The sequence below is a fragment of the Echeneis naucrates genome, chromosome 6 (assembly GCF_900963305.1).
Source record: "Echeneis naucrates chromosome 6, fEcheNa1.1, whole genome shotgun sequence".
NCBI lineage: Eukaryota > Metazoa > Chordata > Actinopteri > Carangiformes > Echeneidae > Echeneis > Echeneis naucrates.
The window spans coordinates 19,213,718-19,240,340 of record NC_042516.1 but is presented as its reverse complement, the minus strand read 5'-3'; the positions used below and the strand labels follow the sequence as shown (position 1 = coordinate 19,240,340).

The following is a 26,623-nucleotide window of genomic DNA, read 5'->3' as shown; positions in this document are numbered from 1 at the left end:
TATTAGCAGTGGCTTATTTTACCAGTCCCATGTGTGTGTTTTATACCAGTACAACTCAGTGATGATTAATATTTGTAATATTTAAATTATTTGAAATATATTACATGATCAGAAGCTCAAATCCAATTTACAGCAGGGATGAAAACACCTGGGGATATTAGTCCAGACAAAACATAAATTATATAAACATCTATATGCAGTATTATAGTATCACTGAAAGCTTTGTCATCCTTTTCAATCAGTTAAAATATAAATAATTTTTTTGAACTGCCGGATATAGAGTTGTACTGTTTGGCACAATATTGTTTTCACAATAATAAAATAGCACCAAACTGCAAAAATGTGTGGAAAAGAAGAAAGAAATTGCAATAACACAATAACTCAAGGTGGAATTTCTGCAGCATCAATATGCTTTTTTTAATCATATGGTCAATTGAAAAACATTTATCTATTTAAGCCTTACTAAAAATGTGCTTGATGCTTTCTTTCAATTAGCTGGTATCCATCAATAACATACCCACACTGTGAGTTCGTCTGTTTGAGGGGACATTTAAAAATAGAACAAAGTGTTTGTTTTCTTAAAAATGTAAATAAATATGGTTCTGATGTACTCTGGATCATCAGTAATCCACCTGAGTTACCTGACCACCAGCAGCAGCCGTCTGGGGAACGGAAAGTGATCAGCGACTGGAAAAAAGGATCAGCATCTAGTAAAACAAAGCTTAAAACCGACAGCGGCGATCACAACACGGTGAATACAGCAACACATCAGGTATTAAGATAAACAAAAGCGGGACTATTGAACGGTACGAAAGTGCTGGTTGTAAGAAATAAAAAAATAAATAAATTCAAACACCCCTCCCTTTTTCTCCCAATGGTAGGCTCCGCCATTGTGACGTTTTAAAAATTCAGCGTCGGCCGTCGGCTCGGCTCAGAGAAGAAGAGCCGTTGTTGTGGGAGGAAGAAAGAGCGAGCACACCCGAGGGCCGTCTAACGTTCAAAGTGCGGCCGTCGCCCCTCAAACTTACTTTTATTTCCTCGTTTTGTCAAGCTAACATGGCTTGCGGAGCTACGTTAAAACGGTCGATGGAGTTTGAGGCCCTCCTCAGCCCCCAGTCTCCCAAGCGGAGAAGGTGCAATCCACTACCGGGGACTCCTGGCACTCCGTCCCCGCAAAGATGCAACCTCCGTCCCCCGGTCGACAGCCCCACGCATTCGATGTCCCCTCCGGCCTTAGGAGGCGAACACAGGCTCACCCCAGGTATGGATTTAAAACCAGATTTGGCTTCTATCTCTTTTTGTTTGTGTGTGTTTTGTTTTTTTTCTCTACGTTTCAGGGTGGGTGTCATGGGGGGAGGGGGTTTGGGTGGAGTGGAATGGATAGCTAGCTTGTTCGGAGGAGCAGAATGGGGGTTGGAGGCTAAACGTTAGCCGGGCTAAGCTAACGTCAGGAAGGAGAATGTCGTCGCCAAGTTCCCCCTGAAAGATAAACGTCCTGATCAAAACAACGCCGGACACACATCAAGTAGAGGTGGCCATGTCGGTACTCATCGGTGGCCTCATCCCGGCTCGTTAAATTATTGTGTAGTTGACTGAGTTACATTACGTAGGCTGATGTTTATTTGTTAATCAACATCACAGCAGAGAAGTTTTGTGATTCGCTAAATTTGATGGCACATCGATCACCGGAGTGGATGAATGTCTTTGACAGTCATGATCACTAACACCATACCGCCTGCATTACCGGTGGAGGCTGATGGATGTATTGATTTATATTTAATCAAGCCTTAAATTGAAGTGGAAGTAAACAAAAAGGTTTTGCTCATGTGTTAACATTTGCACCTCAGTGACAGTCTAACCTCTTGGATTTACTGACAAGACAAACAGTATGAAAACAGCAGGCGCATCATAGCAGGCTCTTAATTAGGAGCTGCCTGGGTAATGCCCCTTTGCTTTACTGCTACAATTGCCTTGCATTTAGGTGTGTGTGTGTCTCTCTCTGTCCGGGAGAGGGGGGGGGGTGTTATCATTATGCACTAACCATTTCTTTTCCTCTTCAGGCCTAGCAGGCATTGTTCATTTCCTTTATGCCTGTACTCTTCTCTACCATTGACTTGAATGCAGCTTGGTTGTGAGCAATGAGCAGTGCGGGAAGCAAATAACACAAGCTTCACCAGATACGAGATAATTGCCTAGATGCATCAACTGCGATCTGGTTGCTTATTGTATGTGCCAGCCACTTAGATCTGGGCACCATTAAGGCAGTGAGGCCTAATGCTTACACTTTTTGAATTTTAATTGAAATAGTAGCTTGGTATACATTTATTTGAGTAACTGAAATGTAAGTGGGTTCTACGTGGCTTAGGAAGCTCTCCTACCTACACCAAGCCCTGATTTGAACTCTTAAATTAATGTGATTTACCGACAGTGTCTTGAAAAGGAGGTTACTCAGGGTGGGCTACTATAATTGCAGTGAAGTTTGTCTTTCATCTTGCCATCAGATTAAAACCATTCCAGTGTCAAATTCATTCATCATATCCAGTTTTGATAGGCATGGACCTGTTTGGAAAGGAAATGTTTAGATTAAATGTGCTCCTATCCTCATAAGTGCCCCTTTACTGTGTGTTGAGCTGCTGGTCTCCTTTACTAAACTGGTTACATCCTCAGAGATTTGAATTGTTTTCAGGCCTTTTTAAATATCATAGATTATCAACACTTATCAACAGCATAATCAGGGTGGGTCAGGAAAAATATGTAGTAGTGCAGTGTGACTGTTGGACAGCATCTCCCTTTATTCAGTGCTCTATGACTTAGGTTTCAGGTGTTTTTATTCATGGAACATTTACCTGAACATGCAGCAGAATAACCCTTCTTCACTGAAAAACAAAAGTGAAATGTAAGATTATTTTCATTGAAACAAAGAAATGAGATCCCACAGAGTCCCTGTTTGTCCTTTGAGGTTTGGGTATAATTCATTAAGACAAAGAGCCAATCATGGTTTCTGTTCTTCCTGGCTTTATACTGTGAGAAATAACATGCTTAATGGTGCTCATCAGTGCAAGATGATGCCATGGTGAAATGCATCCCAAGCCCCTATTTGACAGTCTGTTTCACAGATGTATGTTGATGCAGTCACAACTGGCTTCATTTAAAATGCATTTATTTTTTCTTCTAGTGAACTGTATGACTCTCGCTGTGGTTAGCCAAAGTGTCATCATCATTTGGAGTGTTTTGTTACTAAGAACCTCATTCCATGTAGTTACTGCTGCCTGGAGATGAAGACGTTTATTCTTGAGCCTGTTATTTCTGCTATTTATGCAATCTGATTGACTCATTATGTTTCCTTGAAAGATAGGTGTAAGGGTTAGGAATATGTTGCATATCAACATTTTGGTGTTTTGCAGAAGGAATAATTAGTTTATTTTACATTGTCTACACTGCTAATTCTCTGACTTCCAGTTTTGTCAAGTTCTTGAATCCAACAGGCTTTCAGTGTGTCCCATTTCTCTCAGACCTTGACTATCTGGCTGAATTACAGCATGACAGCTGCGTGGGTGATGTACTTTTGATTTGTCGGTTGTAGACATTAGGACCAGATACTCAGGTATTATGCTCACCTTCACCCAGAAAGAGGCCCCTCTTGGGACTGGTACTGCAAGCCTGCCTTTCTGCTGCAGCTTGCCAAGTGAAAGCAGTTTTGTATTTAGCAAAAGGTCAGCTGTCAACCCACCCCCGTGTCTCTACCTACACTTGCTTGCTTGTTAGTCAGGTTTGTTTTTATAAACATGATTGTGCACTCATGAGAAATATTTATGACAATACCGAGGTATCTTTAGGTTGTTGTTTTTTTCTTTTCTCCTTTTGTTGTGCTTTTTTTTTTTTTTTTTTTGTTACTTTTTTTTCCCCCACCACAGTGTTGATGGGATCACACTCTCAGTTCTCCTCTGCCTTGTTCTTATGCTGCCAGTCTGGGCTTGTGCTGTGGTAAAATTCCCCCAGATGACAGATGAGCCTGGTGTTTTCCTGCAATACAATGTTACCTGAAAAGCTTGGCTGTTTGACTTTTTTTTTAGTGGAGGGGTATACAGAAAGGTGTGTAGGTCTTACTTCAAACCTCAAATCTGAACCATTTTGGAAAAGTATTGTGGGCTACACATAGCCTCTGGGCAGGAAGTGATCAAATAACAATGAATTTTGTTCATGAGTCTAAGATTAACGTCTCACTAGTGAAAACTAGGTAACGGAAAGAAATCTTATGATGTGAGGTTTATAGCTCACATCACTGGTAGCTAATCTACATTGTACATCAGTGTTTGGATGACCAAAAATAAGCCATCGTGTTTGAGACCAAATTAATGCTACATTAGCCAACCATTACTGATCAGTATTGTCTGGAAATAATTTATTCTGCGGCAAGCTTGTTGGTAGTTCATTGTTTACCTGGTATTTTTGCTGGTATTTCTAATGGCAGTCAATCTTACATCTTGTACTCTAGAGGGGTAACTTAAACTGACCCATAATACATCAAAACCTGCTTCCTGGCAGTTGGGACATTTGAAACCCACCTCCCCCCACAATCCTGTTGCAGTGGAGGGTGAAATGAAATGAGTCATCTTTGTTTTCTCTCGGGCCACCATGTCTAAATTATCTGGCCGATCTCCTGTTGTATTCACTATTTGGCCTGGGCCTAAGCTTTTTAGCCAAGGTTTTCTCCACTGCGCTCTCAGTTCTCCCGGAAGTCTCTGTGATTGATTACTTGGCCTGTTTGTAGCAGGGTCATTGTTGCCAAGCAACGCCCAGAGTTGAGCTACCAGTCGTTGGCAATAACTGGAAGTGGCAGGAAGCAGTACAGGGTTTTCATTTGTCAGTCAGATTAACTCAGGGGTGCTGGTAATCATCCGTTGGTTGTGAAAGTGTGTATGGCTTCAACCAGACACACAAAGTCACTGCAATTACTATCAACTCATTGCCTTTCATACAGGAAATAAACAATTGGACCAATTCACAAGACAGCTGCCTTGGAATATGATTATGGTACATTGACATTATGCTACCAAATGAAGTTGAGTTAGCATGCTCTCCCATGCTCAGCTGCTTATATAGCCTTTGATTAAACAACAACCACACAGTGTTCCCATTTTTAATATAAGGTTTCCCCCAAAGGGACCTGTTAAATGGAGGTGGTAAGATCTGGATCACCTACTCTCTGTATGAAAAAACTGCCAGTTTTTGTTGTTTCACTTGTGTTTCTCATGGAGGGGGGTAGCCACAGTTGATCAAGTTTTATACCCTTCTAATGCGTCTGTGTGTCTGTTTTTTCAAGAAAAAATGCCAAATATTCCCATTTCACAGAACCTTTACTGCATCAATTATTTATGATCAAAATTGTTGTCATTGATTGCCAAACTGGTATTGTCAGCTCGAGTTGGAATTTACCTGCACCTGTTTGTGGGATGTGGATGCTGTTGATCTTTGTAGCGCAAGTTTTATCATGAGTGAAAAACCCAGTGGTAGCTAAATAAACAGAGCTGCAGGATTAGCATCTCGTTTTGCTGATACTGGAAGCTTTTCAAGGCCAGATGTAGCAAGAGGCAGGGTCTCATTGGCAGCACTTTTACAGTAATACTTGGCAACATGAATGACTTTCTCAAAATAAATCAAATGAAGAAGAATTATTTTTACTTGTCTAGAACATTTCAGGTGAGGCAATAGCAAAAAATGGCTCTAAAAGAAACGCCCTCCCCTCGTCATTACCAAAACAAACTTGATGGTGAGCAGGCTGGAGTGCAACATGGCATGCTCTCACTCTCCCCACCCAAGATAAATGAGGCACCAGTTCCTAGAGAGGTGTAACATGTACAGTGACTTAACCAAAGCTGATAACCAAATATAGATGAGGGAGCTTATCTTAGTCAATTCAAGAGCTTAAGGCTGGGGGTTTTCTGTTGGTTCCCAAGGACTAAACTGTTTTTAGGCTGGACAGAAAGGCAGCATAGGGTTCATTCTTAATGAAGAGACGTGTCACACAGAATGCTGACCACATCTTAATGAGCCACCATAGCTTTATACACATGCACCTACTGTTTTTCAAAATGTCACGAAATGGAGGAAAATGCTAATCACACTCTCAGAGGAGTACATTGTGACATTAAATTATCCAACCAAGTTCACCAACCCAAAAAAAAGTGTCTATCAAAACGCGACAGCCTCCTTTGCTGTCATCCATTGTCTCGTTAATTTTACGGTGGCTTTAAAATGTCATGTGGGAATGAGATTTGTGAGTGGGAACAGTTTCAGTTCATTCTTTTTGGTTTGTATGAAATTAAGTTTATCATGGGCAGGTTTGTCTGTCACTGTGCAAATGACATTTTTAGAGCATTCTGCGCTCCCCACTATGTGACCTGATGTTCGTTAACTGTCATGTACTGCTTTGTAAGTGAAATCTCTGAGACCATTTTCGCATTTGTTTTCTGTCCCTATTTGCTGCTTATGTAGAGAAACATTGTTACATCAGCATGAATTCTGAGCACATTGTAGAGAAGCTCACCCTCAATTGCATGATATCCATGATTTCACAATAATATACCAAACATGCTGTTTTTCAGATTTTTAAGCTCAAACCTCAGTATTCACAAGATGCCAGGGTTTCTGTATATCTCAAATATATGAGCAGATAATCATCATGCAATCATGATAATCATCAGTATTCAGATTCTTCTGCTAAAATCTTTATATTTGCAAACCCCTCAAAAGTCTGTTCAGCCATCAAACAGACCACAGAAGAATGGGACTGTTTTTACTTCATTACAGGCTTGTAAATAATCCATCTCAGATTCAGCGTAGACCTTAGTGTCGTTACCAGCTGTAGCTTGGTATGATGTGACGACATGAAAAACTTGGGAAGAGATGTGAAAGTAATACAGTCACATGGTCAGATTGTGTGTTGAGTCATCTGTGTGTGTGTGTGTGTGTGTGTGTGTGTGTTTACCACAGCTGTAGTTTGTATGTCAGTCCCCTACATCCTGTGAGTGAATGTACTTTTTGGAATCCATTCTTGGTGCTAGATAACAGAAAGGAAATGAGCAGAGCTGTGGTTTATCTAAAGAACATTGAATGATTACATCTCCCCACAATTGTTTCGTTCATGTTCATTTGTATTGCACAAATCTGCTTGTGGTGGTTGTAGTTTTGAAAGAACTCATGTTACACTTAAAATACTTTTAGTTGGAGGCTTTGGTGATCGAGTGGTTTGGAGCACATGCCATGTAATCGCAGCATCCCTGGTTTGAATCTAGCCAGGCACCTATCTCTCTTGGTGCGGTGAAGAAGTTTTATCTGTAAATAACTGGGTGTAAGCGATTACCTTCAGTCCTTTTTTTTTTTTTTTTTTTTTTTTGATGTTTCTGACCTTGCTCCTACTCGTTGTCTACAGAGCAGATTTTCCAGAATCTCCGCCAGGAGTACAGCCGGATCCAGAGGCGGCGGCAGCTGGAAGGGGCCTTCAACCAGACTGAGGCCTGCAGCTCCAGTGACGCCCCCAGCCCCAGTTCATCCCTTAACGCTCCCAGCTCCCCACCAGGTAGGAGAATCCTTGCACACCTTATTAGGACTGCAGCTGCAGAGGTTGATCATACACAGATGTGATGCATACTAAACTGGTACAGGTGTGCAAGCGCCATTACAAATCTGTACATTTTGTAAATGAAGTGGTAGAATCTTTTAGGCCCTAAAACAGTTTCTGTTACTGTTTGCTCATTTCAGATTGCTGTAAAATTTGAGTTGTTTTTTCGTGACACTTTACTGGAGGGATTTGGGTTTCGTGAGAGATGGAGGTGTTTTCAATAACAGATAATGCTTTGTTTTGTTGCCATCAAATAAAATGTACTTAATCCTACCAAGCCAGGTTTTTGATCATTAACACAGCAAAAGTTACAATTGATCGAGTAATAGAAGTTCACACACAATAACAGTAAAATTTCTTTGACATCTTGTTAATATAAACTTAAGACTCACTGGCCTTGAAATCTGTGTACAGAACCAGATGCTTGTCTTCGAGCTTGCTCTTTTCTTTTGAAATGCTCTCTGGCACGCGGGCACCAATAGTATACTGAATCCCGCCTGTCTAAAACTGACCTCTGATTATCCACATGGTTTTTATACTCCCTCTCTGTCTGAGAAGAGTCAGATCTCCAGTACTTTGGACGTTTGGCCTCACTTTGGGACTCAAGTACCAGTCTTTGTGACATCCCCAATTACTTACTTACTTTCTTTGTTATAAATTATTACATAAAATAGTCAAATAAAGCAATAAAAGAATATATCCAAAGTGTATGTCAAGATATGATGTAACCCCTGCAAAAACCTGGTAATGAGTTTACATCACTGCCTGTAAACACCCACTTCATGATATAATAGAAACTGTCTCTAATTCATTTTTTAACGAGCACTGACTAATTGGTAAATGCCAACATTCAAGTTTAAAGAGCTGAACTCATTGTTGTGTTCCAGCCAAAAACTACAGCACAACTAATTATTCATGTTTAGAAACATTGCACACTTTGCTTACTCTGCTGCTCCCCATTGGAAACACATTTGTGCTGGCGTAACAGTGGAACAGTTTGGGAATGAACACATAAGATGTAATCCAAGTCCCAGACCATCAGTACTGCGCTTCTTTAGTGCACTCTCACACACCACATATACCAAACTGTTACTATCTCAGCCTTTCCATCTCCAACCTTCATCCTCATCGATGATTTACAGGCATTTTAGTCTAACCAACTCATAGCAGACCTCAAAGAGCACAGGGTAATGAATCACCTCACTAAAAGTTGCTCTCGGGGTACTGGTGATGGACACATTGAGAACATTAGTGCTGCATGACCCCGCTGGTCCAGCAGAACAGAAAGATGACTGAGAACAAAGCTGTAAATATGCACCTGGTCAGGAACCTATTTCTGGAGAGGTGACATTTCTGCCTCCGACTTATCGCTGCACAGGAGCTGCTGGTAGTGCAGTCTTTTTAAAGTGGCTCTGATTTTTTTATTTATTTATTTATTTTTTTTTTTTTTTTTCTCCCCCAGGTGCCTCAAGGAAGGACCAGCCTTCGTTCACACTGAAGCAGGTGAGCTTTCTGTGTGAGCGGCTGCTCAAAGATCACGAGGAGAAGATCCGGGAGGAGTACGAACAGATCCTTAATACAAAACTTGCAGGTAAAGTTCTTCTTGTTTTTAAAAAGTAGTACTAGCTCTGTCAGAAGACTCAGACTCAGAATTTATGTGGGCAAAATGTTAAATTCTGTGAGTGAAGATAAGTTATGTGGCACTATAATGAGAAACATCTCCCCCCTCCTTTATGAGAATCTTTCATTGTAACTGACAACTTCTGCAGTGCTGGCACCCACAGATTCCCCAGGGTTCATATGAGCTGCTGAAAGCCAAGACTGTAAATGGGAACGGATGAATTATAGCAGCTGAAGTGAACATTAAAATGAGTCATAATTTAGTTTAGCAACTGAACCAGCTTAATAAGCAAATATTCTCTTTAGCTTAAGTATAAAACCCATCTTCTTCTGTCTGTAGTCCTTCTGTGAGCACTGTTGATAGAGTTCATATTTTCTTTACCCATATTTCTACAAAATGGTCTCGAGTGAATGAATATTAATGCAGCGTTATTACACTGGTAATAGAATTAATAAGGCACAACATTCTTACATCAGAAACAAAAATGAACAACTGCTGTATATCTCCAGCTTGTCTGTGTTGGAGACAGATCATAGATTATACATGCTGAGACTTGGTATCCTTACCAGGTGTTGACTGTGATCTGCAGTCTTATTTGTGAAAGGAGGATAAAGGGGGGAAAAGATGTGAAGTGTCTTCGTCCTGCTCACATGTGTTGGCGTGGACAGATGTGCAAATAGACCTGCAAACATTGCTGTGGATGTAAAGTCATTTTGATACATAAGTAGCTGTCTCATTTCGGACAGGCAGTCAGTCCTCTGGTGTTTGAACCTCATGTCCATCTTCTTCTTCCAGAACAATATGAATCTTTTGTGAAATTTACGCAAGACCAGATCATGCGAAGATATGGAGCCCGGCCTGCTAGTTGTAAGTATCCTCAATGTGAATATTTCTTGTTTTAATAAGTGAGTGAAAGGATCGGCTCAGTCTCACTGCATCATTCACTTCATGTGTTTCAGATGTCTCCTGAACTCCTGAATGTGGATTAGATCTCCGCTTCCTCCCACAAGATGGCTGCTCTTCCTCCTTCCACTTGATTTTCATTATACTCCTTGATCCCCCCCTGCCCCCTCCATCTTAAAACTGTTTTGGGTGCCATGGTTGATCCAGTTTTTAATCCAAAAGTTAATTTCTTACTTCAAAACTATTGCTGCTGGCCAAAAGTTAGAATCTGAAAGATAAACAATGTATGAAGCCTGCCCTTTTTTCCCTTTTTCTTGTTGATATGCTCTTTCTTAAAATCCTGACTAAAGCAGATCTGTGTCAAATCCTTTGCCAGTGCTGTAGAAAAAAAGCTTATTGGCTCTTATGATCGTTCTGTATAACCTTCCAGCAGCTGTATTTAAAGGCTCCTGCTTCTCACATTGCCCCACATTCCCCCCCCACCCTTCTCTCTCCTCACAACTCTTCAACAGAGAATGTGGATTTTTCTTCCCTTTTGAAAAAAATAAAATTTCTGTGTTTAAAATCTGTTGTCTGGGATGTTGATTTTAAACAAAGCTTTACGTTTCAGTAGCAGTGGTGGACATTGTTCTGGAGGTTTTGAGTATTATGTGTTTATCAGCAGACTAATTAATTCAAGAGAAGGTTTTGTAAATATTAAGACTGACTATTTTTGACCATTTAAGGCTTGGTATATTTTAGCTGTGATGGTATTGAAAATAAAATCTTGGCCTTAAACTTTGATGGTGGGGGGAGATTTTAACCGATCAGTGAGAAGGTTCATCAACAAAACCTATTTCAATCTATCAAAGAAAGGGAAGGTTTTCATGTCCAGCTAAGCAGTGGATTTCTGTTTTTCTTCTGTCTTACTGTATTTTCATAATACAAAGAAAACAGTACAAAGGTGACAAAGCTCTAAGATAAGACATCCTAACTACAGTCCTGCTTTGTTTTTCTTTACCATTCATTCTTGTTTGCAAAGTGTTGCAGCTTCAGTGTATGTTTGGCTTTGTCAGATTTATCTAGTTTGACTCACCTTTCAGTCAGATTATTGTTCCCATCAAACAAGATGTCTGAAGGGACTGTCTTTGGGAGAGCTGCAGTTTCTCTCTCACAATTTATGCAAAACAAACCAACCAAAAGTTTCCATTTTCTCTGCAGCGTGGTTTGCTGTTCATTATTCATACAGCGGGCTTTAGTGCCACCTGGTGGTGGATGAACGGAAACATCAACATTACAGAGTCTTTAATTAGACCTCAGTCTGTGAGTATGATTATTGGGGTTAAAGGTCAAACCCTGGTGCCCCCCCTCCCCTGGGGTGGGGGGGGGGGGTGGCGGGTGGAGGTGAATGCTGGGTAAATCTGATCCTCTGCTGCCCCGGATGAGGAACCATGATGTCGGTGACGTCACTGGCTCACAGGTGTGTGAGCGCGCGGGGAGGCGGTGACAGGTAGGTTGTGGTGGCAGCGCGCGGCCTGTAAACAGACAGAAGGCCGGTCTGAGAGGGGCAGAGCCGGCAGTCAGTCCGGGGAGGAAGTCCGAGCCAGGAAGGAGGAATGGAAGGACTATAATTACCTCCAAGGGTTTGTTTGTTTTATCCCGGTCTCTGGGGGGGGGCAGTCGGGTTCGGAGAAGAAGACTCAGTTCGCTGTCTGACGACAGTGAGGAATATTTTTATTCTTCAAATCAAAAACCAACGCACTCGTTTTTTTTGTGTTTGTTTGTTTGTTTGTTCTTTAGCTCAGCAGATTTGAGTCCAGCCGAATAATTGGTTTTATTTATGTGTCTGCGGACCGGGAGGAGCCATCTGCACATTTCCTGCTGAAGGTTTGGGTGAGCTGACCACATTAAGCTTCGTTTCATTTAAAACTGAAAGCGACATTTGTCTAAAAAAAAAAAAAACGCTGAACATCGGTGAGAAGTCTCCGTTAGATTTTACTATACGTTTGCCTGAAATCACCAACCGATTCCACAACGCCCAATAAACAGGAAATGCTCCAGGCTGATGGAGGTCAGAGTGACTTAGAGAAGTCATTAAACACATCATCTGCAGCTCCATTCACAGCATGAACACGGAGTTTAAGGTAGCCTACGTGTACTTTCGACCAATTCCTTATAAACAATTATTTACCTCGCTGAAGTCAACTAATAGATCTGTTCAGTGAAGCTCCTCAGCAGCTGAGTGTTGTTAGAATCAGCCCCATCTGTAACAGAGATTTACATTTACACTCCATAGTTACAATCCAACAATGCACCGTTTCCAAATGGATGACTCTGTCAGGAATATAAATTGATGTTGTTTGATATTTACTTTTATTGAAATGAATGCATTACAGTTGTTGCAAATGTTTTGTAATTTGAAGCAAGTTGTGCATGTGTTAATTTCAGTCGCTGTCTGTGATGGAAGATGTATTGTTAAATAAAGATATCGTTTTAAATATCAAAAAGGACCATTACTATACTGAATAGCAACTCGTATCACATTTTTTGGTAGTCTCACCTAACTGGTTACTTTAACAGCAAAATAAATGTGTAATATGGAAATATTAAAGTGGAGGACAAGTTTAATATTTCTGTTTTCCATTAATTATTCCTATTTTCCTCCATTTAATATAGAAATTTGTCAATCCAATTAGCCCTTAAAACCTTCTGAGTTATTAAAGATGATTGAAGCACACTGCTTAAACAGCAGGCCCCATTCGAATACGGAGTTTTAAGTAGTTAAATGTCACGTTAACTACTGCTAAAAATGACTCTGCTCTGCAGGACTGCTGCAGCGATGGACAACGATGACATCGAGCAGCAGGAGCCGTTTCCTGTGGACCGCGATGGGAGACAGTATCAGGTTCAGGTGGACCAGGTTCAGGTGGACGGTAACAGGAAGCCAGGATGTTGTGAGAGGTTCCAACAGTCTGTGTCCAGGTGGATGCTTCCCGAAGAGTTGCGCAGCAAGTACCTGGAACGTGCCAACTGCTGCCCGCCCCCCATCTTCATCATCCTCATCAGTATTGCTGAGGTAGCCCTTCCCTGAATGTACATGACACACATCCCCATCTGAGTACTGGGACAGTGGCTATAGATTCTGTGATCCAATTATACGACATGCAGCCCACATTGGCTTATATGCTGCCAGTCACAATTACTGTTACTAGATTTGCTTTAATTGTATTTGGTAGAGAATATATTGAGTAAACTTATTAAAGAACGCACCAAATACCTGTAAGCCAGAGTTTGATTTGATTTGGTTTGGTTTTTCTAAACTGATATTCTTGAGTTTTCATTTCTGCCTGTCTTCCTTTTCGTCTGGCATCTGCACCACCTTCTCTGAATGTCCTGATTCACCCCCTGCAGTCCTCACACCAAGCAGTCGGCATGTGTTCGAGGAACCAGTACTTTCCATGAGTGGTACATTTATGTTAAACTAGTTACAGATGATCTTTTATGGTGGGATTAAGAGATGGTTTTCATAAACTGTGTCCTTTTTGGCTCTTAGACCCAAATAAACACATCTGGTTGGATGTGGGGAGCCATTAGGCTGAACGGGGGCACGCTGTGGTTTCATTTCCCTCATGACTACAGCTTAACAAAAGGGAGCATTATTGAGTTATTTATGTAGCAAGGATGATCCCATATGTAACACTTATTCTGGTTTTAAACGTCTCCCACTAGGAATAATAATATTATAATAATAATAATATTTTGGCCACATTTCTAATAGTTAAATAAGCAGATCCATTCATCAATTCATGTGCAAACGACTATAACTCCTTCTGTAGGCACCTATAGGAGGACACAGATTTATAAATAGATTATGAATTTAGTGTACAACACTAACAATGCAACATGTTGAAAAATACTGTACAAGAATTAACACTATTTCATAATAAGTGCTTCAAACTATATTATGGTGTCTTATCAACTGTTACATGTTTGTATAGTATTCATTAATATTAAATATACCTGAAGCCAGATTTTATATTTTTAAATTATTCTTTATGTGTGTTTATAATGTTTGGCCCATTTCTTTTATATGCTTAAAACATTTAAATTAAATAACAGTTTCTCAATCAGTCCCTTGTCATATTCAAATTTGGTGGAAGGCTGTTGCTCATCACTAAGCCCTCTGTCTCATTTACAGATGTCCAGTGTTTGAATTTGAATAGCTGTAAATAGCCCACTATATTTGCATGGATCAGCCATTTATTCAATCATTCATTCATCCTCTACTGTTTATCTGTTGTCGGGTTATGGGGGGGGGGTGCTGGAGCCAATAGATTAGCCATTTATGTTCCCCAGAAAAGATCAACTGAGTGTCTGTGTCATTGTGGATGTTCCGTTGATTTATATTTACACAAATACCAGCATTTAGACATCTGAGCGGCTCTGTGCGACCACTCTGGGGGATTTCTGGGGGTCAGCTCAGTGGGACATGTCTTGGTGAAGCATACTCCATCATCTGAATGTCTGATCCACTCTGCTCATTGTTTTCTCAGCTGTTGGAGATTTAGCCTTCCCATCCCCCATCTATTCTACATTTTTTTTTTTTAGTTTTTTTAGGGACTTTCTGGATCAAATACTTAGAGTTAAATGTTTATGTCCGCTCTCTGTTTTTCATCAGCTGGCAGTGTTTATCTACTACGCTGTTTGGAAGCCCCAGAAACAGTGGGTGACCCTGGATGATGGCATCTGGAACAGCCCCCTCACCTACAAGCCTGAGTGCAGGCAGGAAGCATGGCGCTTTATCTCCTACATGTTTGTCCATGCTGGGTAAGCTGGGGCAGCACTTTTAGGTCGTTTGAGATGATGAAAGCTCGAGTTGGTGTAAAAGAGTGTAAAATCCCACAAACCACTGTGTCATAGCCCCTGAATCCAGCAAACACCAGTCTGATCCTTGTGAGTTTCTATTTTCGATGCTGATTCATTTCTGCGGTCATTTTGAAGACACATTATCAGCGTCATCTCTTTGCTCATCCTGTGTGTCGTAGTCATGACCATAACGTTAATACCGTCTATTATTTCACACCAGGTCTTTATACTCATCACTTAGTTAAAGGGAGTCATATCCTGATTTATAGTATTAACTTTAACATGATTTCTAGATAAATCAAGGAGGTTTATATAATATTTATATTTAGGGGGTTATTACCAGATGCTGGCACTTTTTTATGCAAAGCAAAATACCTCATATACGTAAACAAAAGGAAAAGTGCAAAACAAAAAAACCATGACAGCACAGAAGCACACAGGAAAATTAGATTAGCAAAGGAAGAGTGGTCACAATCACTGGCCAGCGCTAACCAAGAGACACCAAACAGGATATTTGCTTCAAGGATACATCTGGAGATTGTGTATATTTTTCTTACTGTTAACAGTTTCCAAGAGAAGTTAAAATTACAGACGCACAATTTTGAGACGCTTTTTTGTGTGTGTGCATGTTTGTTCTGTCAGTGTTTTCTTGGGTGTGATGTGGTCCACTTCTGTTTCGACAGCTGCTGCTGTGGTATCTGTATCTGAGGATAATCTGCACAGATGGCACATAAACTAGTACTTGGCTGTGTGAGGTCTGAGTCGGGGGGGTTGTTGCTTAGCTATTATTCTTAAAGGTGTTTCTGTACATTTCTGGGATATTTACCATTCATGATCAAATATTCTGTACTCCTGTCCAGTGTACAGCACATTCTGGGCAACCTGTTGATGCAGCTGTTGCTGGGGATCCCACTGGAACTGGTCCACAAGGGGTTTGAGGTGGGAATGGTTTACCTTGCCGGAGTCCTGGCTGGTAAGAAACGCCTTTATATGACAGTTTTCTTCTTCACATGCAGCAAACAATACTTTCAAAGTCTTAAAATAGACGGACTTTGTTCGTGTTAGTGAATGCCGTGCACACAGACATCCGACATTAATTCATCTTGATGTTGGTTTTTCCTGTGTGTGTTAGAGCAAGTCCAAGCTGCCAGACATTCCACGGACGGTAAAACTCATCTTTTCTATGGCTGTTTCTCCTCAGGCTCTTTGGCCAGCTCCATCTTTGATCCGCTCAGTGCGCTGGTGGGGGCCTCTGGGGGTGTTTATGCCTTAATGGGAGGCTATTTAATGAATGCTGTGGTGGTAAGTGTACATCCACGTAAATAGGAAAGGTTGGCGTGAACAGCAGCCTGAGGAGCAGGCTCAGTTTTAAGTGCTGATCGTGTTGTTAATGTGTGAGAATGATCATCAGTATGTTCTTAAAGGTTAGCACTCGGCCTGATTATTTGGTATTTTTCCATAAATGGCTGACATGGTGACTTGATTCTTAAAGGATTTCAACTTCTCAAATATAAGAATTTCATACCCTTTTCAACATGTTTAATTGAAAACAGCATGTTTGGTTTTTGGACTGAACAGCAAACAGGAAATTAAACCTTTTAATAGCAATTTTAAGTTTGTTATTATTAGTATTAGTTTCTTATGGGCAATATTGAGATAGTAATCCAAAAATGAATCCATAATTAAAATAATCCATATTGTCCTCTTTATTATTGTTACTTTATCTGTTTTAGGCACTCCACAAGTTCATATATTTGTTGCTTCAATTCACAGAATTTCCGAGAGATGATTCCTCTCCTGGGTGTGTTTCGCATCCTTGTCATTGTCCTTTTTGGTAGGTCCGTCTGTGTGGTTTCACTCTGTATTATTTCAGCTCTGATCATGCATGGAAATAGTTTTATTGACAGTTTTATTTGACCTTTTCCAGTTGGTATAGATTTTGGATTTGCCTTTTACAGAAGATTTGTCAGTGACGAGGCTGGAATGAAGGTACGATTTAGTTTCTGTTGTACTTACGGCTGTTTTGACCTTTTCCCGATGCAGTTCGGGCCTTCAGCGGTCCAATAAATCCAGCTTACCTCTCCCAAGATGACAGCATTTGGTGATTGCTTAGTTTGCTTGTGGCTAAAGACAAGATTATCAGCTTTTGCTGGGACAAGACACGTCATGTAGATACCAAGCTCTGTATGAACATGACGAAGAGAGACCATATAACCTCGCCCCACCTAAACACGAATTCACATCCATACATGTTGGCAGTTCTTGGTTTCAGTTTTGTAGCATAAACCTCATCCTGCCCTTCCCCTCCCCTTCTTTTCCACCCAACTACTAATTTGTGTTGGGAAACTGGTCCTGCTGGTTTTTGGGCATTGACAACATTTCAGAGAGATCAGATGGCGTCCCTGGGGGGGGGGTCTATTTATTTAACTTTGATGAAAGGGTTTATGGGCCTAATCTGATACTTCACTTCATCCTCTCTTAGGTGTCATTTGTGGCTCATTTTGGAGGAATTTTGGCAGGGATGACCATCGGCTACGTCTTCTTCAGTGATTACAATAAGAAGCTACTCAAAGACCCACGGTTCTGGCTCTGTATAGTGGGCTTTGTAGTCTGTGTGCTCTTTGCCGTCCTCTTCAATATCTTTCTCTCACCAGCACCATAGGGACCATGTCGCTGCACCTCCAATGTCTGGGCTGTTGTCCAAAGTCTTACGTCCCACTCAGGAACCTAAATTTTACTGACGTTTTACAGATTTTTTTTTTTTTTTTTGTAGTGGACAAAGTGTTTTTATCTTCTTTTTTTTTCCATAATGGACTTTGTGAGTTCAGTTTAAAGTGTGGGGGCAGCATGGTGGCATGGTGGTTAGCGCTGTTGCCCCACAACAAGAAGGTCGTGGCTGCGGTTCCCTGCCCTGGGGCCTTTCTGTGCAGTTTACATGTCCTCCCTCTGTGTGTTGGCCCTGTGATGGACTTGGTCTGTCCAGGGTGATCCCGCCCTCGCCCACTGTGAGCTGGGATCAGATCCACCACCCTCTGTGACCCGGAAATTTTTAAGTGGTAGAAGATGAATAAATGAATTTAAAGTGTGCTCCCTGCTGTTTATGTGTAGCATTGCAAAAGGATTTTAGACTAAGTTGATGATGGCATGTGCCTTCTATAAATATTTCTTACTCCAGTTATGATCTGTGCTGTTGCGTTTGTTTAGTTTTTTTGTTTGTTGTTGTTGTTTCTTTCAAAATGTTTGGCTTTTTGTGTGCCTTTCATAATAATCAGGATTAATAAATGAATTCGTATTTCATCTGACTTCTCATAGTCAGACTTTTGGCTACAGGATAACCATGGACCTTTGAGTATTACTGAAAATGTGCCTTAAAACATTATCACCGCACCACATTAAAAGTGAAATTTTACTTATGAGAAGAAAGAGAACAAAGTTTCAGGGAAAAGGGATGAATGTCCCAAATGTTATTGTTGTTTCTCTTGTGAGCACTGGAGTTGTCAGACCATCAAGCCTTGGCTTAATGCCTTGTTATTGTTTCAACCACGTCCTGTTGACAGGACAGGGCTTGTTAGAACAGTGGTGATTAATTTTCCTGTCTTTTTTTTTTTTTTTTACCTGGGAAATGCAAAAGCTTTAACAGCTTTTATATCTGATGTGACCAGGAGCATTGTCTAACAGATAATTTAATTTTTTAAAATGTATAGAATTTCATGAAAGTTATAGAGAAACTGACCAAACAGAGGTGAGTCCAAACAGAGTACTACACATGCTTTTGCATTTCCACAACTCAACTTGAATGTATTTTAATTGAACATTGACGTTTATAATGGTATTTATATCTGTAACTGAAGTTGACTTTCTGGAGATACAGAACAATACTATTGATTTTATATATATATATATATATATATATCAGATACAAAAATAATTTAAAGATACTGCAGTAATTCATGTACATGTACTTGATTTTCACCTGTGTGGAAAGTGACCTGTCCAGGGTGTACAAACATTGGCTGTGAGTGCCTCCAGCAACCCCTGTGGCCCTGATGGGTAAGCGGTAGAAAATGAGTGAGCGTGAGAGAGAGTATGTGGAAAATGTCATAGTTCCCAAACTCGTCGCATCAATATTCAGTCCCCACAAACCTGATCCTGAACGAACACGGACATAAAGTTAACAACATGGTATGTTTCCATGTATAGATCTGCATGAGATAAATTGGCTGCCTGATCTGCAAGTTAAAATGTTTCCTACAAGCAGCAATTGCTTTAGTCCTTTTAGATTTTTTGTTCTTTTTTTAGAGTGTTAGAAGAGTGCAGAATAATCTTGTTTTTAATAATGTACTAATGGTTATATAATGATATAAATATATTAAAATAATGAAAACTAACAGTGGGTTCCTCTGTCCAGTTTGATTTATAATGAAGGCTCAATATATTGATTGTATGTAGATTGTCAGCCACCATGTGGGTGCAAATTCTCAGAGCAGATTGAATTTCTGGTGAGGACGTTTCCTGTCTCTTTACACCGTCCTTTCTCATAATAAAATACCATAAATGGGCCGAAAATTATAAAAAAAAAGAAACATCCTTTTTCCTACGTGTAATCTCATACTTATTTTTTTCTTATGTTTTGATGTTTGATGTGTTTTAAATTGTCAACACAAGTTGGTCAAAGCGGATTTTATACTCCGAAACAGAGAGATTATGCTAATGAATAATAGAGCAGAAGTTTCCTTCCTGATCCCAAATGAATTTGACATGGGGGCTGAAGCACACATTAAAACTGACTGCTGTGATTGGAAAGGGGGGGAAAAGGAAGTAGCACTGGGATTTTCCCAATATGTTACCCCAGTGTGACCGTCTGTACCCCTAATGTGTTTGTACCAGACTGATTTAAATCAATCCTGCTGGGCAGAATGAAAGATTTCAGGTCGGAGGGGAAAAGTTCAGCCTGGGATGGTTTCAGATCAACAGATGGTGTCAAATTGTCTTGCACTGAAGTTGTCCTCTGTATTGGTAACATGAAATAAGCATTTCAAGTGCTTTGAAAATAGCATATTTTAACCCACAAAGGTGCTTCATGGTGTTCAGAATTGGACTGTGAAGTTGGTGAACAAGCTAATCCGTTGTGATAAATTTCTTGCAAATGGGATAAAATAATGTGTCAAGTGTACAGGGAATTAATTACATCCAGAGAGAATGCAACAGAGGATGAAATTAGACATGATGACTCATTGATTACTTCAGTGCAGCCGAGAAGTATTGATCGCACAAGGCCCAATGATAACTGACTGTTATTGATAACAAACGCTGTTTTTCTTTCCTCTTCATTTGAACATATAAAACAACCAACCCTGAATAATTGAGGGCGAAAAAATTCAAAGCATGTTGCCTGGACTTGTAAAGCATTTATCTGGAAACATCTTATTAAAACTCAAACCTCAAACACCTAAATTAACCCCCAGCTGTATTTTCAGCAGCCATCAGTGCTTTCAAATGCCTGAAAACCTTTAAGTGCAGAAAGGTGAAACAGTCTAATGTAATGCAGTTAGATCAGAACAAACACAGAGAGAGCCCTGACCCAACAGGATCGAGGTCAGTATTGGTGCTACAACTGTTTACAACCCCATTGCAGTGGGGCCATGATCTAAATGCATCGGTGAAGCTGCTGGTATCGACTTTCTCTGGTCAAAGTAGTGTTGGCACTCTGCCCTCCACATTTCAGTTGTTCCCACTTTGTTTCTGGCAACGCTGAAGCAGAGGCGGGTCACTGTAGTTTAGGTGATGCGCAGGGACTCATGTGGAGGGCAATAACGATTTTTAAAACTTTTTGGTGAGCACATCAGGGCTGCATGACCCGAGGAGATTTAAGTCACCACCGGCAGTCTGTCCACGCTTCTGCAAGGTAAATGGAACCTGCACAGACCTCTGGCCAGCTTTATATAACGGCCCGCTCAGCTCAGAGGAAGGCTTTTATTATGGCTGAAGTGGACAACTGGCAAGACTAGGAAACATATCTCTGGATCCACAAGTCTTTTCTGTCTATTTTTAATACTATTTTTTGTAAATATGTGACTACATTTTTCCTTATAGCTTCTTTTCGACTAGTTATTTTGTTTTGTCTTTTTCTCTGTTAAAAGGTACTGTCTTTTTGATACTTAAGATTTTGTGGAAATTCTAGATTTTTATATATTACACTTTTTTTTTGAGGGTTTTAGTACTTTTTAAAAACAATTTCTTCCACATTTGTGTACTCATTATGTTAATCAACTATCAATCTGTCCATTTTAAACAATTCGCCAAATTATTTCATTTCACTAATCTCTCTTTTTCTTGTTGATCTCCGAGCAGTCATAATGGCAGAGTGAAGATGGGGGACTGGAATTTCCTTGGGGGGATTTTAGAGGAGGTGCATATCCACTCTACTATGGTTGGCAAGATCTGGCTCACCATCCTGTTCATCTTTCGTATGCTTGTCCTCGGTGTGGCAGCGGAGGATGTGTGGAATGATGAGCAGGCCGACTTCGTCTGCAACACTGAGCAGCCTGGGTGCAGAAACGTCTGCTACGACCTGGCTTTCCCAATCTCCCTCATCCGCTTCTGGGTGCTGCAGGTCATATTTGTGTCCTCCCCCTCTCTGGTTTACATGGGCCACGCTCTCTACAGGCTCCGGGCACTGGAAAAGGCCCGGCAGAAGAAGAAGGCTCTGTTGCGGAAGGAGCTGGAGTTGGTGGATGTAGAGATGGCAGAAGCCCGGAAGAGGATTGAGCGGGAGATGAAGCAACTTGATCAGGGGAAGCTCAACAAACCTCCTCTGAGGGGCTCTCTGCTGCGCACATACGTGGCACACATTGTAACTCGCTCCGTTGTCGAAGTGGTGTTCATGACAGGCCAGTATCTTCTCTATGGTTTTCACCTCTACCCTTTGTTCAAGTGTGAGCGGGATCCTTGTCCAAACGCTGTAGACTGCTACGTTTCCAGACCAACAGAGAAAAGTGTCTTCATGGTGTTCATGCAGTGCATTGCTGCGATCTCCCTCTTCCTAAACATCTTAGAGATCATGCATCTGGGCTACAAGAAGATTAAAAAGACCATCTTGGACTTCTACGCTCATTTAAGAGACGAGAGAGATGAACTTGATGAACTCTATGAAAACAGATATAAAAAAGAGTCTGTTGTTCAAATAGGCACCAGTGCAGCTCGAAAGGCAACAATTGCCTCTGCACCCAGTGACTACCTCATTATGGAGAGGTCTCAGGGCACAGTGATGTACCCAAACCTTATCAATCCCTCAAATATTCTACCTCTTCAGGGCGAGCAGGCCATTCAGCAGGATTTGGACGATTGCAGATGTTCAGCTCAGTGCCCTCCAGGGTGTACCTGCACCTCGACTACCAATGAGCCCTGCTCGGCATGCTGTGACTCCCCGATTAATCCAAAGCAGGAGACTGAGGACTTTTTAAATCTTCCTCGACGCCCAGAGGGAGACAGCAGTGACAGAGAGAGCCCAGACTCTCCAAAACGCCCACAGCGGGCAGCTCACGTTTGCTCCTTCCCCACCCTGCCACTGAGCTCATCTAGGAGACCGTGGATAACTCACAGCTCTTCCAAATGCTCCACAGTGCTGGAGGGTAAAAGCTCTGATACAGATTCATATGGAGGTACAAAAGCCAGCAGTGGACCTCCGTCCTCTGGAAATCAGTCCAAATCAGATGAGAAACACCAAAGCCGGGCCGCCTCCCCAGAGTCACCAGACCACTCCGGCTCAGAATCCGGACAAAACACAAGACCACCTTCCTGCAAAGCATCAGTGGCGAGTAACACGAGCAGCAGACGAGCTCCAGACCTGCAGATCTAAGCTTTCCTTATTTGCATTATCTACCAACAGACATCTGTAAGCAGCTTTCTAACCGGTCAGTTATATTTGTTTGTTCTCGTTATGTCCTGCACTTTAAACCGTTAACATTTCGGTCTCATTTATGTTGCGTCCTTTAAAAACCCACTGTGGTGTTTTTATAGCAGTGACATAGAAAAAAAATCTTTTAAATTAAGTATAATTTTTGAAAAGTTTGCAGTTTCCTTTAATCGTTATTGTAATTCTAAAACAAGATGCTTTCTGGCTCAGCGTTGGCATCATGTCCTGGGTGTCAAACATTGTCATCAGATTTCTGAGCATATCAACAAGTAGCAGCACTATCCTCACTAGCTAGAGTACTGCTGTTTTTTGTCCCAGATAGTTGTCATTGCTTGGTCCTGATGAATTATATGAAAATTGTTAAAATCTGAACGAACCTGGTAAAATACCAAATGTGATCTGGCCATAGAGATGTTTGTCTCTGTATCAGTGTTTGGGTTGCTTCCTCAGGGGATTTTTAATACCACACAGTATCCAGAATTATTTCGAAACTACATGAATGTCATCGACTTTAGACAAGTACAGAAAATAGAGGAGCCATCTGGGTTATGAAAAAGTAAATGTGAAAAATAAGTGACAGTTCCAGCACTTTCAGGTTTCATGACAAAGAGCAGTGATTGTGTGTTTTGTTAGCTTTCTTTCTTGAATTATTGCATTATTAGAACAGTTTTAATCTGAGCTATTGCTATTAATTCTATTAATAATTTATTATGACTGAAGATGTAATTATATTTCAGACCTCTGTAAGTGTTATTCAGGAATGTGAATACCATCTTGATCTTTTTTAAGGAAACTCAATTGGGGTTGTTAATGTTTCAAAACCCAGAATACTCTGAGAACTGAAACTACACCAAGTTCCTCCACGAGAGGCCTAATAGAAAGACTGCTGTTCAGAAAATAGTGATTGACCTCATAATGCAATACTGTGCTTTATTTTACAAGTGACATATTTGTGAAATTTTTACAGCAATTCACTTTGAGCAGACCTTTCAAAATAAAGTATATGTGTGTCTTTGTTACCATCTTTGTGTCCATGTACAATAGGTGTATTTTTACAACAAGAAGCTAGAAAAGAAAACTCATTCGCAGTAAAGTTGGTGCTGGTTATGGAACCCCTTTTAGTCCTCTCAAAAAAATGATGCCTACACTCTTAAGAAGTGACTTGCCCAATGATATGAAGAAACTCTTGGTAAAGCTATTGTAAGGAGTGACAAAAGCAACATACATATATAAATACATGTACAGAATAAGTTAGGTTCTAAGAAAAGGAGTAGAAACTAAGATTTACAAAAAATTGCCCAGCTATATAAAAAATGATTGGCTTCCACCTGACAGTGCCACCTCGTCTTGTCAGACATATTAACAATATCAACAACAACCAAAAAAAAAAAAAAAAAAAACCCTCAAACCAAAGCTCTGCTGTGGTCTACTCAGCTGTGGCTCCATCTTCTGATACTGGTTCATAGTGTTGAAGCTGCAGAGTGAGGAGAAAAAAAAGGACTCTGCTTGTAAAGTGCCTTAAACAGTATGTTGAATGTGTACATACATTTAGTTATTAAGCTTACCCTTGCTTTGAGGTCTTTGTTTTCCTCTGTCAAACGTGCACACCTCTGCCTTAGGTCAAGCACCTCCTGCTGCAGAGCCTCAGAGTCAGCTGAAATCTGGCCAGCAGCACCGAGATGCTGCTTCACAAATCTGGAGTAAGTTGGTTAAAAAAAAAAAAAAAGAAAGGAAGAAAGAATCGACAGAAAATGTGTCTATTGTATTTGTGAATCTTCTTTCATCATGTGGCTACTTGACTCTGCTGCTCAACCCACTTCAAACCAAAAAATTATTTGGCCATATCAAGATGAGCTAAATGTGAGCAAAAGGATACTCCAGGGCATTGCTGGGCCTATCGGGTTGTTCATACAAAGCCACGAGTACTGAAACAGAGAAGGGGGGGGGGGGGGGTTTAAATGAAATTGCAGATACCCAATACTTTTGGGTCTTACAATTCAATACAGAAACTGACTTCTTTGGAAATACTTTGGAGGATTCCTGGACTTCTTAAAACTGTTCTATATTTTGGTAAACAAACAAAGAAAGGTATGTCAGTAAAGAAACTCCCATATCATATTAATACCAGTGTTTAAAATTTTCCAATGACGCCCTTCTTTAATTATTAGTATGCTTCATTTGGTCTCAGTGTCTCGCATTAGATGATGATTTAACATGATTTACTCATCACACTGATTCTTTGTTTTGCTGTTTATTGGTGTTTTCAGTTCAGTCCTGTTGGAGCAGGATCTGTGCTCAGCATTTGTACATTTGTCAGCAGCTCTTCTGGTTTGACTTCATTTGCTTTTTGTGAGTTGTTTATGTTGTGAGGAAGATTTTAAACAGTGCCTCCATTTAAAAAAAAAAAAAAAAAAGCCATACCACTAGTAAGACTGTCAACAACACCGGCTTTCTCCAAGTACCTCCGAAACTGCTCCCTTTTGGTGTCTGAAACCTGTGTGGAGCAAAGTCAGGCATTAGATTACTGACATCTGTATTACAGCCACACAAAAAAAATACTCTCTTGGGGTTACATGGTCTCTTATTATGTTTCAGTGTCACGTTGTGTCTAGTCATTCTCCATCTCTTCCTTGTTCAAGATCCAGTAATTTTACCACTGTGATAGCTGAGCTGCTCCTTCGTGTTGTGTTTGTTTTTAAGAAATCAAGTGCTGACAGATTTAACATGGACAAATCATGGCATGCTGTTAAATACGTTTATAGTTATTACTACTTTAACACCCTCAACTTAAGTTACTTAACATGTACAATAAACACAGAAAAGCCCAAATGATCAGCTCACAGGTGATTGACGTATCACCAATCAACTCCTACTCTTCCCAGGGTGCTAACGTTAGCTTAGCTACTTTCTGAATATTAGACCGGGCACTGGTGCAACAACAGAACCAAACACACTCACTCTTGGATGAGACATGGTGATTTAAAGCTGCACGGCTGACTTTCCTCCTGTGAACACTGTGCCTTCTGTCCACCTGATGTCACGGTGGTTAGTTGTGACTGCCAAATCCAAACTGAGCCGGAAAGTTAACTTTCCTGTGTCACCTTCCTTCGAGCCGCCGACGATGCCTTCAAGTGTGCCTCGTAAAAATAAACCGAAAGGTGTGTCGAATAAAAACCACCGACTTTGCACAAAAACGGTGGTAGCTTTAGAGAAATCCCCTGTTGTTAAGAAGTCTAAACGCCCGCGGACACTCAGCGCTTGCTTAACATTTAAAGCTAATGATACACTCGTGCGTCTTCATCGTGACTTATATTTATAATTTCCGATATTTTTTTCGACTGTTAAGGTCACATCCAGCCCGTGGTGGGTATCTGCCACCATCTGCTGGTGACGCGCCGTAACGACACAATTGCTCAACTTCGATTTGGCTTGTTCAACATAGATTTTATGCAGATATTTCGTTTTTAGAAGCCCAAAAAAATATGACAAGAAAATGTCTGATTTATTGACTGTGACGGAGCTTTAAAAATCCGCGATGAGAGTGTTTATCTGCCTTTTATTCGGGTGATAGGTCACAAAACTCGTCGGAGTACTGGTCAGGTGACAGCGTCAGTCCTCAGGAGATTGACAGGCGGTCGGACCAATCACATCTAGAATTGCAACCGCTACAGCCAATAAGAGTGGGGAGGCGGGACCAAAGGGTGATTTTTTTTTGTGT

At 40.8% G+C, this 26,623-nt stretch overlaps 4 protein-coding genes across 5 annotated transcripts; 3 read left to right on the top strand and 1 right to left on the bottom strand.

Moving 5' to 3' along the window:
• Window positions 1-925: 925 nt before the first annotated feature.
• On the top strand, window positions 926-10,710 carry akirin1 (akirin 1). The gene is made up of 5 exons (XM_029503832.1): window positions 926-1,261; window positions 7,433-7,579; window positions 9,084-9,212; window positions 10,038-10,109; window positions 10,202-10,710. The coding sequence occupies exons 1-5, from the start codon at window positions 1,057-1,059 to the stop codon at window positions 10,210-10,212; spliced, it is 564 nt and encodes a 187-aa protein (XP_029359692.1). The 5' UTR covers window positions 926-1,056; the 3' UTR covers window positions 10,213-10,710.
• A 928-nt stretch (window positions 10,711-11,638) lies between these two features.
• On the top strand, window positions 11,639-19,383 carry rhbdl2 (rhomboid, veinlet-like 2 (Drosophila)). 2 transcript variants are annotated; one of them, XM_029503587.1, is made up of 9 exons: window positions 11,639-11,767; window positions 11,925-12,017; window positions 12,951-13,200; window positions 14,803-14,951; window positions 15,851-15,963; window positions 16,192-16,292; window positions 16,764-16,824; window positions 16,918-16,979; window positions 17,473-19,383. In XM_029503587.1, exons 3-9 carry the CDS (start codon window positions 12,964-12,966, stop codon window positions 17,650-17,652), a joined length of 903 nt encoding a protein of 300 aa, XP_029359447.1. In that variant the 5' UTR covers window positions 11,639-11,767; window positions 11,925-12,017; window positions 12,951-12,963; the 3' UTR covers window positions 17,653-19,383. The 2 variants fall into 2 exon arrangements, with proteins under 2 accessions (XP_029359447.1, XP_029359448.1); XM_029503588.1 differs by having other exon boundaries at window positions 11,699-12,017.
• A 562-nt stretch (window positions 19,384-19,945) lies between these two features.
• On the top strand, window positions 19,946-23,918 carry gja9a (gap junction protein alpha 9a). Its single transcript, XM_029503586.1, has one exon. The coding sequence runs from the start codon at window positions 21,361-21,363 to the stop codon at window positions 22,846-22,848; it is 1,488 nt and encodes a 495-aa protein (XP_029359446.1). The 5' UTR covers window positions 19,946-21,360; the 3' UTR covers window positions 22,849-23,918.
• LOC115044519 (c-Myc-binding protein-like) lies at window positions 23,822-26,105 on the bottom strand. Its single transcript, XM_029503589.1, has 5 exons — window positions 25,864-26,105; window positions 25,327-25,399; window positions 24,782-24,830; window positions 24,471-24,600; window positions 23,822-24,379 (listed from the first exon to the last, which is right to left on the bottom strand). Exons 1-5 carry the CDS (start codon window positions 25,876-25,878, stop codon window positions 24,332-24,334), a joined length of 315 nt encoding a protein of 104 aa, XP_029359449.1. The 5' UTR covers window positions 25,879-26,105; the 3' UTR covers window positions 23,822-24,331.
• Window positions 26,106-26,623: the final 518 nt, after the last annotated feature.